We start from the raw sequence: 20,578 nt of genomic DNA on the forward strand, positions 1-20,578 counted from the left end.
TATTCCAGGATATTTGCGAAAGTACACATAGGGTATAATTATCTAACCTATCACATCTACACACATTATTAAGAAAAGTAGCATAATACTTAGAAACATAAGGTTGACATGTTTAAGAGTCTGTGCTTTAGGTCACAAACTGGTGTATTGTTGAAAAGTATCTGACTATTTTGGAGAAGAGATTTAAATAGATTTAAAATAGAATGAAACATCTATTATACAAAGAAATTTAAGGGGAGAAATAGTAATTACGGTGTAGATATAAACAAAGAAATGTCAATGTAATAATTATAAAAGTCTAATAGCATTTTCTAGTAGAGAAGCAAATTATTAAATTATGAAGTAGATATTATAAATCACTAGGTAATAAATAGACTTGCATTATAATTAGGAATATAAGTGGGTCCTCACAGTTGCTCCCTTTCAGCACTATGTTCCAGATAACTAAGTTTTTCAAAATTGAAACTGTCGGAAGTAATGTGAAAGAGATTTCAACTCCTGGTAAAGGATATTTTCTAAAATAGCCAAGTCTATGTTGCTAAGGTGAAACAAAAATAAATTTGACCTTATTTAATATTTCTCTGACCAGACTACCATATGAAGTAGCAAACTAAAAAAAATTATGGAGCAAGTAAAAGCAAGGGGATATCTGTCTCTCTATCTAACTACCATCTATTATCTATCTGTCTGTCTTCGGTCTATCCATCCATCCAACTCTCTATCCATCCACCCATCCATTTATACATCCATTCACCCATCCTCCCACCCACCCACCCACCCATCCACTTCTATCCATCCATCCATCCATCCTTCCATCCATCCATCCATCCATCCATCCATCCATCCATCCACTCATCCATCCTTCCATCTATCCATCCTTCCATCCATCCATCCTTCCATCCATCCTTCCATCCATCCATCCTTCCATCTATTTATCCTTCCATCCATCCTTCCTTCCATCCATCCACTCATCCTTCCATCCATCCATCCTTCCATCCATCCATCCTTCCATCCATCCATCCATCCATCCATCCATCCATCCATCCATCCATCCATCCATCTATCCATACATCCATCCACCATTAGCTTTCTACTTACCTATGAGACAGTGAATAATAATATTGATAAATGTCATAAAATCAGTGAAGGCAGTTCAAATCAGAAAACAAACACAATTGTACAACACTAAAAGTAGTTTAATCTTAAAAAGATGCAATTTAGGCAAGGTTTAAAAAGTGGCACTATTATACACCTTAGTCAGAAGACGAGGAAACCGTAAGTTAGCACTAGCCTGGAATTCTTCTTAGTGATGGCTAGTTTTCACAGCACCGTAAGAATCTATGGAGGCTGTTGATGGGGAAGGTTCATCAGTATTATCCGGCTGTTAATGCTTGGTACTATAATAATGACTTGCCTAGTCAGATGTGTCCATCGGTATTTCTTTCTATTTTTCCCTAAGTACTCTGTGCCCATCATTTGCTTTTCAATTTCTCAAATAGAATCCTTTAGGTAGAAGAATAAATTTCACACATCCTATCCTTACAGGGAAATTTTTTGTTATTTAAAATACCAATATAATATAGGCATGGTGGAGTATGCCTTTCTTTGATCCCGGCACTCGGATGGCAGAGGCAGATAGAGCTCTGTGAGTTCCAGACCAGCCTGATACATCTAGAGAGAGCAAGAATAGTCAGCACTGCAGAGATAGACCCTGACTCAAAAGAAAAACAATGACATTTTGGGTGATGTGATTTCAATTTCTTTTACCGCTGTCTCTGAGGTTTTCCCTCTACAGGGCAGTATGTTTGGACTTTGTATCCTATCCAAACTGGACAGGATCCACATTTAATTGAAAACTATTCTGCCTGTTCCTCTGTACCATCTCCCTAGAGCTTATCATTTGGCTGGAACAAAACAAATATGGTCTTTCGCTTTGTATTCTTCAAGCACTAGATAGATACACAGGCAGATTCTAGGGAATAGGTATAGAAATCCTACTAGTTCCCTGGTGGCCCACATGGGTTTGTACAGTTTACTACTCCATGGAGGTGTGAGATTCCAATTAGCTAGATGTCCCCCTCAGCCCTGGAAGCTGGACAACTGCTCTCCTCTATTTAGGTTTGCTCTCCAGTGAGTCGCACGCCTCTTCTGAAGGTCAGATTATGTCATCACAATCTGAAATTCTACTTTCACTTTGGAAGACCGCCTCATGGTTTGAAGAAACCAGTACCAGAAACTGACTCAACTTGCCTAGGGAGGAACAATGAATTTAAAATAAAATAAAGATCCAGAGATTTCCTGGAGAAGCTCATGGTAGTTATGAAGGAGTTAAAAGTGAACGGTGCCATCAGAAATCCAGGACATTGCTCTTGAAAGGTTTGGGGTCCCAGGGAGTCTCCTCTTCTTCTTTCTTTCCAAAGGACTGCTGCATTTCTGTCCCTTTCTTTCCTTTCCACAGACTTTTCTTTGCTCTTGCCAGCACTAATTTAAACCCACCCTCCTATTACCGTGGCCAGAGTAACTGATTGAGACTCTACTTTCTTAGCTCCACTTCTGAATACCTGAGTAAAAAGAGATTTGATCTGGTCAAACACAATGCAAAGAATGATTATGATAATGACAGTGACTGTGGAGTTGTTGGTAAACGCTTCTTATATTCCTGGTTACTATGGGTATGACCATGAGAAACAACTTCATCCATGTTAATTCCATCCTCCTCATAACCTATATGGCCACTTTATAAATGGAGAGGTGATACCTAGAGGGGACAAATCAATTGATTATACACGTCTAGTATGAGACATGTTTTCTATCAAAACAGAACTGTTAAATGATATAAATGTCGATATACTTAAAAGTATATTTATTCATGGAACTTACAAGCTCTATATGAACTAGCTTAAAATGGCCGTCTCATTAGTCCCAATTGTCCTGAATCATCCATAGTTTACTTTAGAATCCTGAAGAATTTATCTTCTATAACCAGTGAATGGATGTCTCAGCAACACGGTAGAAAAATCTCACCAGTGAGAGTGAGAACAACGAGACAAAACAAACAAAAACCTTTCCTCTTCCATACCCTTTTATGTGGGCCAGCATATGTGAACCAGATTCAGGGTGGATTTTTCTCACCTCAAATGACCCAATCAAGAACATCTCTCATTGGTGTGCTCAACTTTGGGGTTTTCATTTTGCAAATGACTTGATAATCACAATCAGCCTTCACAACATCGATATTATTTAAGCCCAACTACTTTTCTATAAAATAACCACAAGTCCCTGGTCTCTGCCACAGCTGCCTCTTCACCTTGCATCTTTGTTGCCCATTGTTAATAATTGGTTTTCACTACTTAATGGCTTACTGTTTCTATATTATATCAGCAATAACTAGAGTGCTAGTATGTGTACATTCTTGAGGGTGGTGCTATGTCATAAAACATCTATTCTCAACATATATCACATATTCAATGAATCAAAGTTGAATAGAATTTACAGTAGTTGAGAAACTACAAGTTTTAAACCAATATATAAACCAATACTCCTCAAAAATAGCTTCTATTTCCTCAGTATTTGGGTTTTCGGGTTTGAAGTGCCTATTTTCTGTCAGCGGGTTTTGGAGACAACAGAGTGCCCTATAATGTACTCAACCCTCCATTGCTAACCAAGCCAAGAACAATTTAAAGCAGTAGTCCATAGGAATGTCCCTTTATTGTCCATTGCTTCCCAAAGCAATTTTACTCTTATTGCTCTTCAGCCCCAGTAGGGATCTTGATAGAGTCCACTGAGATGGCAGGTGCCCCTTAATAAAGACAGAGAATTCTGCTGGCCCAGGAAATTTAGGAGCTATGACTTCAGAAAATGAGTTGGGTCTGACATGCATGAAGTGCAGTACATAAAAGTTTGTACTTTGGAATTGGAGACTATAACTAACTTCAAGACCTGGATGTAGTAGCATAATTTTGGTGAGTCCCTTTTTCTAACCTTTGCAAGGCAAGTGTGAACATAGATGACTTGCAGGCATTGATAGTAACTGTACCTATGATTCCCGTGCAGCAGGGGTTCTATAAATGCCCATCATCATAGGGCCCTTCACTCTTGCTCCTTCCTTTAGTCCAGTGTAGTAGGACACCTTATAATCCCTTCAAAGTATATTCTTCTACCAGAAATCCTTTCTATTCTTCTACCCAACAGGACTCCAAAATAACCAACAGAGCTTTTAAATAGAAATACCCACTTACACTGCTTATTAAATAGTTATTCCTTAAAACATCCCCCAGATAGTCTCCATGTCTTGCAGAATGATCACTGATCATGGGTATCGTATTCATTTCCTCCTCCACATGAGATCCATGAATGTTGCTCCATGGCTTATGAAAGGACATTCATTTTCTCCTGTAGAAGCTGACCCCATCTTTGTGTGACTAATGACTGAAGAGCCTCACTTCACAGAGGCTGACAGTTTTCCTCACTTCTGCTCACCACTCTTGGATGCTACCTGGTGACTCTTGAGAGACAATGTTTGCTTGAGTCTCAATCCTGATTCTGTCACTTACTATCTCAGTGTAACTAGTTACAAAGATCATGCATTGCTGATTTATCCAAGGAACAGAATTACAGATAGCTCTCAGTACCAATGGAACTGTAGACATCCTTTTGCACACGTCTGCAGTTGTGACAATAGGAATCATAGTGTCTGCCTAGTCATACTGTGCCACACTACCTTAATACCCCTCTGAAGTTTAATACCGAGAATGACTTCCTAGGTATGGAGTGGGAACTAGACACTGTGATCACCTGAATACCCAGTATTCAGGAAGTAAACAGCTTTTAGTTATTCTTTTCTGTAGCCTCCATGTGCAGTTACAACAGAAAATGCATCAGCAAGAAGGGGACATCACTGTCTCTTCAAGACATTTTCCTTTTTTTTTGCAATGTGTATGTGACGGTTTTAAAGACTGGTTTGTAATATACCCCTCCCCTTTATTTTTCAAAAAGGGGATTCTCTCCTTATTCCCAGGCAAGATATAATTTAAAAAACCCTCACTAAGCCCCCATGTTTCCTCAAAATGCAGATCTCTTTTTATTGCTATATTATATTATGAAACCACATACTGTATAATGATATGAGGTATATATATATATATATATATATATATATATATATATATTATGGCTAAAACATTTATTTGTGAAAATTCAGTCTATGCTCTGGTATTTTCATGGTGTCAAGACAAATCTCCATTAGGTAAAGAATGGGTTCACTTGGCACAGGATGGTGATGGAAGGATAGTGATTTTGCCAAGATGCTGCACCTTCTTTATGGGACTGAAGACGGTGCTGGTTTTTTCAAATAGTCTGTAAAGACTGAATGATGTTTTGCTTATAACTAGAAACCCTAGGCTAATGCAAGCATGCTTTCCTCAGTCATTCTCAATCATTGATAATGCCTGGCCTCCAAGGAACATTTTAAAATATTACGGGATATAATTGTTTAGTATCATTGAAAGACATCAATAGCCATGTGATTCTATAGCAAACAAATTTCTAAATATTGTTAAATGTGTATAAAAGTCACATAAAATGAAGAACTGTAATTACTAAATTGCAATATAACATTGCATTTGAAAGGAACACATTAGACATCAAGATTTGATTAACTAATGACCTACCTAACAACAACAGTTGAACACATACCATGTTTATTTTTCATTTGAATCTTATTTTTTATTAACAATGTTCATCTTTCATTCTTCTTGAACATTTTTATTGCAAGTTGTTAGGAATTAAATACTCCAAGATCAATTCAGACTACCTGTTAATTGGCTAGTTATATAACATAACAATTCTTCTATATTTTATACATTTCTGAATGTGTTCATTTAGGGGTTTCTTTCATGTCTCCTGTATGGGCTGTGTTTTATCATTTGTCTTAGAAATACGAATCAAAGGTATCATAGGCTAACTTCAGCCTCATAATGAGGCCAAGGATGCCTCTGAACTTATGACTTTTCATCTTCTAACTTCCCAATGCTGGGGTTACAGGTGTTTATCTCCATACCAGACTTGGTACAGTGTTAGAAATGTAGTTCTGTGTTTCATGCATGCTAGGCTAGGAATAACTGGGTTATATCTCCACTGCTTTCTTTCTTTCTTATGATTTGGAATGGCAAATGGAGAGATATAGTTAGAAGATGTGTATGATGAAGATGTAGTTTTATACAGATAGTGGGTATTTCATTTCTTTATGTTTGTATGCTTACATGTAGATTGTTCATTTGTATATATACATACATATATGTTTGTGTGAGTATACACACACACACATACACACACATACTTTGTTTTGTATCTACAAAATGCCATTTAGTGTCCAGCAACAGTTTTATCTGTCTAATATTTGCTTTTATTGCTAATAGTCTTAGATAATATATTTCATAAACACAGAGATGTGTCAGTATGGTCATGTAGGAAACCAAAATACTATGTGGAAAGGGAATTTTTTTTTCATTTTCTCTTAAACATTCTAGTGCACTGACATCAGTATGGTTAAGAAGTTTAAGAGATTAGATTTCTTACTAACACAAAGAACAAAGAAAACAAATTGTTGCTAACAAAAAAAAAAAAAGAAATGGGTGTAAGGTAAATATTTTTATACTGCCCAAAAGAAGGAAGTTTTCTCTGTAGGGGAGTTCTGATGCTTCATTTGTAGCCAAAAATGCTAAATAAATGATCCAACATCTCCTGAAGTCATCACTATTTTCATGTCCCTGACTTCATTCCTCTTCCTGGATCCACAGTAATATTATTTACAACAGGTCTTGTTGACCCAATACTGGGGGTACTAGAAGGAGAGATTCACTTCATGTGAAATATATAACCATCTGAATGTGTGTATGTGACCTTCACCTCATGTAGACAAACACACACACACACACACACACACACACACACACACAATTACAATTTTGTAGATCTTGTATACTGTTTTGTTTGGTTGGTTTGTTTATATTCTTTTAGCCTTACTGATTAAGATGCTTGCAGCTAGCCACCAGACTGAGCACGAGGAACCACCCCCCCAAAAAAAAAGAGGAGTTAGAAAAAGAACTGAAGGAGCTGAAGGGGTTCAAAACCTCATAGGAAAAAGAACAATATCAACCAAGCAGACATTACAGAGCTCTCAAGGACTAAACCACCAACCAAAGTGTACACATCAGGGGAACCCATGGCTCCAGCCACATATGTAGCAGAAGATGGCTTTATCTGGAATCAATAGGAGAAGCCCTTGGTCCTGTGAAGGCTTGTTTCTCCCATGTGGGGGATTCCAGAGTGTTGAGGTGGCAGTGGGTGGAAGCTGGATCATCCTCATAGAAGGAAGGAGAGGAAGTATTGGAGAAGAGAGGTGGAAAAGGGAATAACATTTGAAATGTAAATACATAAACTATCCAATTTGAAATAAAACAAACAGTTTAAGAAGTTCTTTCCCTATTACTCAGTTACCTGCGGGGACTAATTTTTTTTTTTTTTTTAATTGCTAGGATAAATATAGTCAGAAAAGCCAATGAAAATCAGAAAGAGAACCCAGGAAAAGCCCTAGCATTTGGCTTTTTTGTCAGGGCTATGTAGGAATCAGTCTGTGAACCAAGGAAATAATAAAGGCTGAGCCCATCGGAACATAATTTCAATCAGCAAGATGCCACTGCTTTCCAGATTTCCTCACAGGCCCTGCTAATTCCATGCCAAAACTAGCCGTGGATTTCTTCCTTTTAATCTCCCCTGATGCCTTAGTCAATTATTGTCATTTCTCTGACTCTCCACTCTCCAACTGAACCAGTCAGAGAAGGCTGGGTATCTGCAGGACTTAATCTAAGACCGCAAACAAACCTAATCCATGAGAAAAGACAGAAATAAGACAAAATAGAAGAAGAGGATCCCTTAAGGATTTCTTGGCAAACCGTTCACCCATTGGATTGCTGACTGGTTACTGAGTGGGATAAAGAATATGAAGGGTTTGGAAGATTCCTCCAGTTGATTGTCATAGGAGGTCTGGCTGAGGGGAGGCAGAAAGCAGGCATCTCAGTGAACCATAGAATGATGTTGTTTCCCTCCTGGCTCTTCATTTTACTATGGTAAGTATTCCGGTTTTTTTTTTTTTTTTTTTTTTTTCCTTTTCTCTTAGAGTGGAGGGAGAATATATAGCCACTGGGTGAATTATACATTGCATAGTGAAAAAAACAGGACAAAACTGGGTAGTGTGGCTGGTATCCATGATGGGATAAACTAGCACCCATGAAACAATGTATTTTCTCTGAGGCCACGTATGAGAATTTTTGACTCCCCACCTTCAGGTTGGAAAATGCCCAAGCTCAACGTGAAGATGAAGGCAACTTCTACTTTGAAAATGTCAGTCGAATTCTTGACAACTTGCTGGAAGGCTATGACAACCGTCTACGGCCAGGATTTGGAGGTAGGACACTGCATTTTATTAGACCAAATACTTGCACTTTCCTTCCTCTTTCATAACCCTTCTCAGACCCAGAAGAGTCATAAAGAAGGTATCTTACCAGGTGGTAAAGGGCAGGGTTGCTAGGACTCCATGTGTGTATGGACATCCATTCCTCACTCCTTCCTCAGTCACTGACAGTATGTAAGTTATCTGAACTATGTAAGCCTTACCAACCCAAATGAAGGAGTGTGTGTGTGTATTTGTTTGTGTGTGTGTGTGTGTGTGTGTGTGTGTGTATGTGTGTGTGTGTGTGTTTATAAATGTAGCCTTGTGGCAATTCTTGGTATTTAAAGATTATGTTTAATCTTTGCACACCAAGAAAACTTTGACTATTTCCATGCTACATTTTGTACTTTATGCTCATTGGAACTAGTAAGATTTCAATGCATACTAACAAACCTTTAAAAAAAAATCAATACTGACAAAAATAATTCATATAGTTTTATGCAAAGATGCTTTTAAAAATCTGTACGTTTATCTGATTTTTTAAATAACATTGTCTAAAATAAATAAATAAACAGATAGATATTAGATAAATAAATAAATAAATAAATAAATAAATGTACTTAACTTACAGTGTTGAATGAAATAACTTTTCCATATGGGCCCCAGTTCCCTTACTATTTGTCCTTTGAAAGCTATCAATACCAATAAGTTATTATCAATAGTCATGGTAGTAATAATAGTTATTATAACCCTGGTGAGTCTCGTAGTGTGAACAGAATGAATTTAAAATAAAGTAATTAGAGTAAATTTTTGAGGTTCAAAAACTAAAGGGCATCCACTAGAAAGGGGTTGAAGCAGGGAAAGCTTTAATTTACAGGTATGTGAGACAGACATTTTTGTGGACTCACAATGCTCTCTTAGCAGCACACAAGTTGACAGCCCTGACCTTGGTTTATTTCAGGTGCTGTAACAGAAGTCAAAACAGACATCTATGTGACTAGCTTTGGGCCCGTGTCAGATGTAGAGATGGTGAGTATGTTGGGTATTTTTATTTCGGTCTAGGACGAATGATTGCAAGCATTACCATCTATCTCTGTTCAAAACATGCACACTTCTGCAGGAAAGGCGTTTGCATTAGAGAGGGATACTAGTGCTGCTGGTTTTTAATGGGTTCTCTTCTATTCACACATCATGCAATGGCTAGTGGGAAATTCTTTTTAAAGAGTCTTGCCATGTAAGAGTATACTGATGAGTGTGACGCTGAGACATGCCTATCATTTGTTTTGTATCACCATGAGCTCATCTTGCCCAAACAGTGAAGGAGTCACTTGGATAGGTTCATGCTTCCCACCTTGTACATTGCGGATGCATCAGTGGGTGTTCTGGAGACTGTGTTCCAGGTACAGATGGCTGTAGGACTCGTAAGAGGGTATTTATGGAAAGTGGCAGTGAAAGCCTGAAGTCGTCTTTCTGAACAGAGTGTATCAAGATATTTTTCCAGATTCCAGGTAGTCTTTCTCCCAGGACTTAAAATACAAACACCAAGACAGAAACTGTCATAAACAGCTGTTTTAAATTATGCCATTAGCTTTTTACTTAGGAAATTGTAATTCTGTATACACAGAACAGTTTTTGGTGGTTTTTTTCTCCGTACTTTAGAGTTTATGTGAAAATGCATACATACATACATACATACACACACGCACACAAACACACAGGAAAGAAGGAAGATACAGAAAAGTTGCAGAGGGTGAGGAAGAGGCTCCACTGGGAAATAAACATCCTAAGACATAAAGGAAGAGTCACTACACCCAGGACACCTGTTATTTTAGTATCTTTTTTTGCTTCATTTTTTTCTTCATTTCAAGAATAAACAAGTATGACACTGCAGTGCTGGAGTCAGGGATTCAATTACTTTTACGTTGTATGTGTCTCTTTTTAGATTATTTCATGTAATGGAATCCTTGCAGCGAGTTGTTGATGACTATAGAGATATATCCTGTGTTGAAATATGCTTTTAAAAATTAATCACTATTTATAGAAATGAGTAGCATAAAGTAGGCAAAAATTAATGCAATGTTTCAGCATATTAGCAAGGTATTTGTCCTTGACTTCTGTGGTGGCCTTAAAATTATATTTTAAAAATTAACATTATCCTGTAAAGCCTTGGTTTACAAATTAAAGTTGCGGTATTCACATTAAATATTTAATTTTCTTTTAAAAATAATTATGGCAATGTTTTCTTGTAAGGCCTCTAAAAACAACATTGTATACATCCATACTGTGCAGTATTGTCCCGCCAGTCAATGAAAGTTTGTATTATTGGAATTTCACTGAGTAGAAGTGTTGTCCTCTGAGCCCACTTTGAAGGTGAATGAGGTGTGAGAAAGAATGGGTAGGTAGGATGTCAAACAGGAAGCCTGGGGTATAAACATCCTCTTTCAAGTTAAGGGGGACAGCAAAGGAAAGCCCACATATGCAAAGATGGTTGATTGGATGAACACGGAAGAAAATGTTGGGAAGAGTCAGGCAGGGGGAAGATCAATCCCAATAATATGTCTACGTTTTATAGTATTAAAAACCTTGTGAATCCGAGAAAAACAAGGAGTGACCCAGATCCTTATCTAGGATTAAAAATCATTTATTGATTATGATAAAATAATGATTCTAAGATCATTATTGACTATCAAGTTTGTTTGCTTCATTAAGAAATTATAGGTGTGGAACTTGCTGTCTTGATTAAATTTGGAATTGTGTATAGACATTTCCCACTTTGTCTTAATATTTGTTTTTTCCCTTAGGAGTATACAATGGATGTTTTCTTCCGCCAGACTTGGACGGATGAGAGGCTGAAGTTTAAAGGCCCTGCTGAGATTCTGAGTTTAAATAATTTGATGGTCAGTAAGATCTGGACTCCTGACACTTTCTTCCGAAACGGAAAAAAGTCAATTGCTCACAACATGACCACCCCAAACAAGCTCTTCCGATTAATGCAGAATGGAACCATCCTGTACACCATGAGGTGGGCTGTCCTTTCTACTTCTGCTATTCAGAGGCTGGGTGCACCATGGTAACCAATGTGTTCAATATCTGCAGGCTTACCATCAATGCCGATTGCCCCATGAGACTGGTTAACTTCCCTATGGATGGACACGCATGTCCACTCAAGTTTGGGAGCTGTAAGTTTCTGGAAATCAGATACATGTACTTATTTGCTTCTAGCAGGAAACTTGAAAAACGAAAGAAGATATTACTAGGAAACTTTCATAGTGAGCTCATTAATATGATTTTTGCCAATTATTAGGAATTTCAGATAATGAGATTTTTTTTAAAGCAGCAAAGTTTGCTTCTTTTTCAAGTCAGGTAATGACTGTTTTGAAGAAAAAAAAGCTACTTACTTAGGTTCACTGTGTTGTGTCATTTACTTCAAATTTACAGATGCCTATCCTAAAAGTGAAATAATATATACATGGAAAAAAGGACCACTGTACTCAGTAGAAGTCCCAGAAGAATCTTCCAGCCTCCTCCAATATGATTTGATCGGCCAAACAGTTTCCAGTGAGACTATTAAATCTAACACTGGTGAGAATACTTTAAAAAAATCATGTTAGCTTAACTCTAATACACAACTTTCACAATATCTACTGTTTTATTTCATGAACATTACACGTCATAGGCTAAATTTCCTATTTTGACGCCATGGCTTCAAAAAGCTTCGTACCTAATAACATTTGTGCAGTGTTGGGATGAGTTATTCTGTAACTTGATGACACCAGGTGCCATCCAAAACAACAGACTGGTACTTTTCTTTGCATCCGACGGTGTAACATTCTTATATATTTTTAAGCCTTACGTTTGCTTGTATTTTTCCAGACAATGCTACTTTAAAATTTTACAAGTTCTGTAGTCACAGGACTCACTGTCTTACTGTCCCCAGCAACTCTCCTAATGGGCATGCCTTCTCACAGGTGAATATATAATAATGATGGTCCATTTCCACTTACAAAGGAAGATGGGCTATTTCATGATCCAGATATACACCCCCTGCATCATGACCGTCATCCTCTCCCAGGTGTCCTTTTGGATTAATAAGGAGTCAGTCCCAGCAAGAACGGTCTTTGGTAAGCCTCATACTCTGTGCCCTATTTCTGTTCTGTTTTTCCTTCTTAATGCTTAAGGATTTGGCCTTGAGTAGTGACAACTGTGAGTTTTCTCAATTTGCCGAAGAAAAATCAAATCAGTCATAGGTCACATAAAATGATTCTCATTTTTTTTTTTTTTGCAAGTTGTGCGGTGAATCTTCAAAAATACAAAACAAAGTAAAAACAAGCACAAACAAAACAAAAAAGACTTGGGTGTCTGAATTGGCAGTGCTAATTCAATGGAAAACCCCAACTTATCCATCTGAAAAGAAATGTTTAATACAGGACATACACACATGTGAGCTATATCTCACATTCACTGGGTTGAATAAAATGAAGTTGGCATTTTGGAAATCCCAAAGTAGGTAAATCTTGACAAATTTCCTACAATTCCGCCAAGTTTTTTACTTCCATTAGTGAAGAAATCCACTTTTTCCTGCATTTTTCAGTGATAAATTTAAGTCTATATGACAAACCTAATATGTATAGTTTATAATGATTATTTCCTCATGATTTATTAGGATTACTTATCTATGATTATTTTTATTGTGATTATTACTGGGTCTACTTGTCAAATTACCAGAAATAAAAGTCTTCATATGACTTCTATCAACTTTGCATATCTACCAATTACATAAATTCCCTGTCACAATTCAGGCAGAAAACCTCCCAGCATTAAGGTGACAGAATTCTTTTCTTCATGGGTAAATACTTCATCGTTCAAACTTCTTTATTTTCTATAATTGAGCGACGTAATTTCATACTGATTTTCTATTCCTGGTTTGTAATGAAAGATAGATAACCTTGTCTTCTAAAAACAAAGGTGGAGGATTTTGAAAGTTCAAATCATAGGAATTTGTGACATTTTTTCCCCACAAGCAGGAAACAAGTAGAACTCTTCATGATCCGTGTTTTCCTGTAATTTATTTCGACAAATATACTTATGGGGATTTTATTTCCTGAGTCAGCGCGCTAGGTTGGGATGCTGTCGCAATGGTAACATTGTTGATGATGCACTATAACAAGTAAAAACCACAACCGGGAGGATTCCTGACGCTAAGTACTGTGTTTCCCCATCTTTTTTTTTTCATTTCAGGAATCACCACTGTGTTAACCATGACCACCTTAAGCATCAGTGCCCGGCACTCTCTACCCAAAGTATCCTATGCGACCGCCATGGATTGGTTCATAGCCGTTTGCTTTGCCTTTGTGTTCTCTGCGCTCATTGAGTTCGCGGCTGTCAACTACTTCACCAATGTCCAGTCACAGAAAGCTGGAAGGCAAGCGCAGGCTGCAGCCGCGCCCCCTGTGGCAAAGTCTAAAGCAACTGAACCCCTGGAAGCTGAGATTGTCGTGGTAATTGTTTTGTTTTCTATGGTTAGCCTGCAGCAACGTGCGCCTGAGCAGTCCCAAACAGTGCTTGTTGAACCTGACTTATATAACTCGAGTTGCCAGGCGCATTTTTGCTTCTCACTTCTCAGGGTGAAGCTGGGGAGAAGCCTTCATTTATCTTCCCTCTAAAGTTGTGCTGTTCTTTCACTATCTTTACTTGTCCTGGTAGACTCTAGGCTCTCCAAGGAGATGAGAAAAGTCGGTTTAGCCTTTAGAAGTTTCCCTTGAACAGGTTCCCTTATAGCCACTAGGGTGGATAAAGTTAAAAAAAATGTCCTAACGAAGCTTCAGGGTCTGAAGAAAAAGAAACAACTCTTGAGGCATGAAGCTTCTTCATATTATAAGGGGAAGAAGGCAATAGGTTCTCTGGATGAAGGAAAGAGAAGACTGTAGGTGGGTAATAAGATCGGGGAGCAGACATTTATTGATCCATTTTAAATTTCCTGCTTTTACAAAAAGGAATATCCGATCTCAGAGGTCAGAGCTGAGTAGGCGTTCTTAAATGTCGTAGTGTTTGCCAGAAATATGCCCTGGTGGAAAAATCAGGAACTGAGAATTGTTGGTCTCTACGTTACAGGCTAGTACTGTTCTCTCCTCATCAACGTCTGAAGGAAACAAATGCACACACACACACACACACACACACACTATATATATATATACACACACACACACACATATATACATAGTCACACATATAGAAAGATAGAATATATATGTATAATAAAAGTATAACAAAAGTATGTCCTATGCTTAGTTTGACATGGCTGAAAGTTGTTTTCCAAGCAACTTAAATTTCAAATATTTTTTTAAAAAGGTCCTATACTTGTGGAAAAAGTGAATTGTATTGTGAACTATCTGTATGTATACATACATCTAATCTACATGACTCAAAATTTACGATTGAACCTGGCACATGTCTTCAAGGAATTATTTACCAGAATTCGAAATGGTTGGCAAAGGGTTACTAAAAAGAAAGCAGCAGGCATAATACACTCTGTGGAGCTCAAATCTATTCTTCTCAGAGAAAGTGAAGCAAAGGTTGGACATTTTCCTGATTCATCTCCACCTCACTAGGCTTTTGCTTTATTTTTATTTTTTTTCCAGAGAAGATGATTAAGTCTAAGTTAGAGAATTAGAGCAGAACAGAAAGATAAATTCGGCAGAAACAGGATAAATTAAAAGCACCTGAAATGATTTTGAATAAACTCACAGTTGTAATGTTGGAGAATAATAAAAATAATTATCTTCTTCATTTTATTTTATTAGAATATATAGTACCAAGAGCAGGGGTCGTGATTTCAAGTATTTGGAGAAGACCTAGAGTTATCCATAACTGTGGCTGTTAAAGGTATAGTCTATTAAAAAACAGGAAGTAAAATCCCAAGTATTCATATATAAACTTCATCCCATGTGGCTAAAAGAGTGTCATGATGAGCAGGTTCTGTAGAAAACTGCATTAAAGAAAAACACACTTAAACCCCTCAGAGCGAGTCCTGCTGCGAATTCCATGTGTCTTTGTGAAAAATTCTACTTTCCTGAACTTCTCTGCTCAAAATATACGAGAACAACGATTAGGATATTTTTTATTTGTTCCCGAAAGACTAAAGTGTAAAAGTTAAAACCAAAACTAATCAAAACGAAAAAAAAAAAAATACTAACCCCAAAGGTAGCAAAATGAATACATGGGGTTACGTAGAACATTTCTATTTCATTTGTCCACGGCAAAACTTGGCAAGTGGCTTTACAGAACGGAGAGGAATAAACATAAATTGCGCACTGGCTGTTTACACTATACAATGCTACATTATGATTGCAAGGGCATTTTATTTTTTTCCCCAAATACCATGACATTTAAAAATGCCTATTCAGTTGCAATCAAACATTATTTTGAAAAGTTCGTCATTGAAACCCCAGACTACCACGGTGAAGGTGAAACATATTAATTTCGTAGCTTCCTGTTGCTTTAAAGGTCTAAGCCCTCTCCCCCCACTGGGTTCCCTTCATTAGTACTTTTTCTAATCTGGCATGTGTTCCTCATAAGAGGGGCAAGAGCATTGTGAACCTGAAAGTAAAAGCTGCCTATAAAACTGACCAAAACGTCATTAGCCAGAAGAGAGAGTAACTGCACCCTAATCACCACCTTATGCACTGTTTGCTTTTTTTACAACTGACATCCATTTGTGGAGAGGCCATGGTAAATTATTCAGACGCTCTGTATATGTCAAGTGCCTTATACATAATATGTTGTATCACCATATGATCTTACCTCTCATGGAGCTGCTTGTACAGTAAGGAAACAAATGCCAAAAAGAGAAATCAGTCTATGGTTTACTGTAATAGAGGCTTGGCTTAAGACAAGGAGTAGCGTGAAAGCATTCACTAGAGAGTGTCTAGCTCATCTTAGAGGAGTCTGCATTGCGAGAAGAATGATTTCAGAGCTGGAAAGAGAAAGGTGAGCTTTGCTCTGAAATAATTGCTAGGAACCTGGGCCTAGAGGCAGAAATGAAATCATTCTTTCTGATGTTTCCTCTTCAAGGTACAGTTATGTGCCATATCCTGAATATGCTATACTCAACGATGCATAGATATCTGAAGGATGGGATGCTGAAAGTTACCTCTCCTTTTCCAAACTTGGCTAAGATTCCTTTCAACTCCATTCAGTACTCCCTGAAAATAAAACTGTTGAAGACTGTAAGAAGCATAAAGGCCTAGGTGCCTGTTCACCATGATTGCTCCATCCTAAAAATCCTGGTTATATCGGAGTAGATTAGGGGATATGTTTGTTAGAGGGACTATCAAATCCTCCCCCAGGTATCCAGTCTGTGCCCTTCTAAAACCAGTCTGGATCCCTTAGCAGCACTGAGGTACCAGACATGCCAATAATCTAATTTTCAGAGGACATTTTGCAGTCCTCAATCGTCTCAAATAATACTTGCTCCAGTAGAAACTGTTCATAAAAATAATGCACTTCTAATTTTCCCATAATATTAACGTTTTTGAACACCATTTACAAATACTGTTTTGGGTTTTTTTTTGTTTGTTTGTTTGTTTGTTTGCTTGCTTTGTTTATTTTTAATTTTGTCTTATTGTCATGCATACAAATGAGTGGTTCTATAAATAATTGTTTTGCGTACTGAGTTGTGTGACTTGATTAGAATAGTTGTGTGTCAAGAGATTATATGTGTAGGCCCTTGAGGGACAGCCCATTCATTGGTTAAGAGTACTAGATGCTCTTGCTGAGGGGCCGGTTCATTCCCTGCACCTGATTGATGGCTGGTACCCATCTGTATCTCCAGTACAAGGGGATTTAATGCAGTTTTCAGCCTCCTCAGTCACGAGGCACAGTGAGCTCATGGCACAGACATACATACAGGCAGAACAATTACATAAATAAAAGGATAATAAATAAATAAAAAATATTTTATAGGGATTATATATTTGGCCTCTTCCTTTAAAATACTAGGCAAATATCAAGAATTTCTTTAATGCCTTATTCCTGCATCGAATAATCAATTATCATGTTGTCTACGTTAACTCAAGGTACCTTTGCAATATAATGTTACTTAAAACAAAGAGGTGCTCTAAAAATACCCAGAGCAGGATGGCACTCGGCAGCAGGGGAGCCTAGGAAAATTTCAAAACCACAGGTGTTCCACTCAAAACACTGACAGCCCCAAGCTGAGCCCTCATCTGGACTCTGACAAAAGCCTATTTTACCATCAACCTAAGCTGCTGGGCTTACAATAGAGCAGGTGGGGTCTGATACAAACCTGTAGCTTAAAGGGGTTTGCAAAATTGGCTCTCTTTGCATTACAGAAACGCAATGTCTTTCTTCTGAACTGGCACCTAGCATTCTCTGGCTTCCAAATCTATCAGGTCTCTGTTTATCCAAAGTGCATCATTAAATACAGAACTCCTGCATTTCCTTCATATTTTTACATTTGCTTCCGTTGGAACCCCACGCACCCAGTAACCCTTTACCTCTTGTCCAGTTACTACTGGGCAGGGAAACAAACTGGATTTAAAACACAGCTATTTTTCCCAGCAGGCATTGGATAATGCCTACATGCTGTCATAAATTGGAATGAGGGTGCTATTGGTACCTTGTAAAACAAGTCCTTTCATCCAGTAAAAGCAAATCATCTGAACTAAAATATTGGTATTTTAGAGCCTGAGAAAGCCTGGGTAAAGCTGGTGGGATGTGGAAGATGAAACCTGCCAAGGGCAGGGTCTCTGGCATCTGAATTGAATCCAACCCTCGGTTCACATAGGTCTAAGTGAGGTTCTTTACTCCATTTCTTTCTTTCTTTCTTTCTTCCTTTCTTTCTTTCTTTCTTTCTTTCTTTCTTTCTTTCTTTCTTTCTTTCTTTCTTTCTCTTTCTTTCTTTCTTTCTTTCTTTCTTTTTTTTTTGTATCCAAAATGAGCATGATATGACATCGAAGATGCTTTCAATGAGTGAGTAAAATTATTTGTGAAAATTTCCTCATCATACTTGTCAACTCCTAGAAAAAATATTTACATTTTCATTCATCTGTTGATTAAGCATAGATTTTTGAAAATACGCTCAGCTCCCTGTACTGGCTAGGAAGGAACTCTTGCTTGAACAGAATGAGGCTTTATCAGTAAAGAGATGTCTTGGTGAGAAAGAAGATAAGACTAAATAGAAGTAGTTATATCTAGAAGAGATATGATCCAAGCTACAGGAGCTCTCGAGTCAGGAACGTGTATGGTGGTGACTTCATTGATGACAATGGATGATTCGTGAGTTTTATATCAACATATCTATCAACGCAATTTTGAGAAAAGAAGAAATTAAGAAATAGGAATGGGAAGCAAGGCATGTTACACATAGCTGAGAAGACACAACGAAAATGTTCTAGGCAAGTATTTGTCAACAAGTACAGCATACATTTTGCCCAGATTCTTACAAAAATGGGAAAATATGCATTACAACAGAATATAAAGATTTAAGGTAGAACTTTTTCTAGAAGGCTACGATCAGTGACCATAGCTAGGATTTCCTTGTTGTAAGTGTCCACATATTTTATAAAACAAATGTGCCCCACTACATACACATAGACACACAGACACACACAGACATGGGGTGGGGGCAGTGGAGAGGGAAAAAGAGAGATACACACACATACACAGAGGCTGAACAGATACTGAGAAGGACAGAGATACAGAGACAGAAAGAGAGAGACGCTGGGGGAGAAAGAGAGACAGAGATCTGTGACAGTGAAAGCAAGAGAGCCATACTTGGTCATGCACATTTGTTGGCTTAGCAGATTAAGTATGATTTTGTAACTTGAATCAATTTTTCCCAATAGTACAACTTTCTATCTTATTGCCCAAATGTACTTAATGTGTAGCAGCTATTGTTGATGGCTGCAATGTCAGGCTGAAACAAACTACTGGGTTTTGACATGAGGCTGGAGCTATGTGGTTCAGTGAGAGACCTCTTGCCTGGAACACATGAGATCTTAGTGATAATTCTGAGACAGCACAATAAGGGGGGTGTGAATGTATGCCCATCTTCAGTGTCTGTTTGAGGGCAGGGTGAGTTACTTACTGGAAGAGACATAATTTAACATGCACAAAGGCTTGCATTTAAACTCTAGCACTACAAACACACACACAGAGTAAAAGCTTTGCTGTAACTTTTGAGGAAATGATGATATAACATACTAGCATGTATTTGTTGATGAGTGAGCACAGATAGTTAATAAATATGTGTCAGTGGTAAACTCGTGCCTTTCTAGATGGAATATCTCTGTTATTTTACTGTGTTGACGATCGTTACCTTTCATTCTCAGCATTCTGACTCCAAGTACCATCTGAAGAAGAGAATCAGCTCTCTGACTTTGCCAATTGTGCCGTCCTCTGAGGCCAGCAAAGTCCTCAGTCGAGGAGCGCCCATCTTACAATCAACACCTGTCACTCCCCCGTTGCTCTTACCAGCCACCGGTGGCACCAGCAAAATAGATCAATATTCTCGAATTCTCTTCCCAGTAGCATTTGCGGGATTCAACCTTGTGTACTGGATAGTTTACCTCTCCAAAGATACAACGGAAGTGAGCAGTACAGTTGAGTAATTTGCAGCCAGGAAAAGCTGAGCCCTGTAATTTATCATTGTCCAATTTCCTCACTGACAGAACACAAATTATTGAGGTTGGTTTAATTGATATAATTTCAGATATGGTATGAACAGTAAATGTCTGTATTTCATAATATGAAATAAGCATGTCTGGGCAAAAAGCAATAATGTTACTCTTCAAAATTAAATTTAGAAGCCTACTGAAAATACAAATTTTCTGTACAGTAAAATAATATAATTAGTGCTTATGTGGATAAAATAGATTCAGAATGAGTTGGCCAACCTTTGTCTTTGTTGCTCAATATTTTTAGTTGTCACTGTGAATAACATTTTCCACAAAGAGGATAATCTCAGACATGCTGACCCCTCTAAAGCTTGCCTTAAATTTGTTTATTTTAGCTTAGCTTCTACTCTAAATATTTATTGGTATGTTTGTGCAGCATGCTGGAGGCCTTTACGATTTTACAAGAACCTTCAGTGGCATTGGACTGCTT

The 20,578-nt window shown here is 37.7% G+C and overlaps 1 protein-coding gene across 1 annotated transcript; it reads left to right on the forward strand.

Moving 5' to 3' along the window:
* Positions 1-2,616: 2,616 nt before the first annotated feature.
* On the forward strand, positions 2,617-20,082 carry GABRA6 (gamma-aminobutyric acid type A receptor subunit alpha6; the record flags this gene model as incomplete). The annotated part of the gene is made up of 9 exons (XM_080942276.1): positions 2,617-2,672; positions 8,346-8,464; positions 9,411-9,478; positions 11,251-11,471; positions 11,546-11,628; positions 11,888-12,031; positions 12,418-12,570; positions 13,688-13,947; positions 19,804-20,082. 9 exons carry the CDS (start codon positions 2,617-2,619, stop codon positions 20,080-20,082), a joined length of 1,383 nt encoding a protein of 460 aa, XP_080798402.1.
* Positions 20,083-20,578: the final 496 nt, after the last annotated feature.

The sequence above is a fragment of the Micromys minutus genome (genome assembly GCF_963924665.1).
Source record: "Micromys minutus genome assembly, chromosome: 31".
NCBI classification, from domain to species: domain Eukaryota; kingdom Metazoa; phylum Chordata; class Mammalia; order Rodentia; family Muridae; genus Micromys; species Micromys minutus.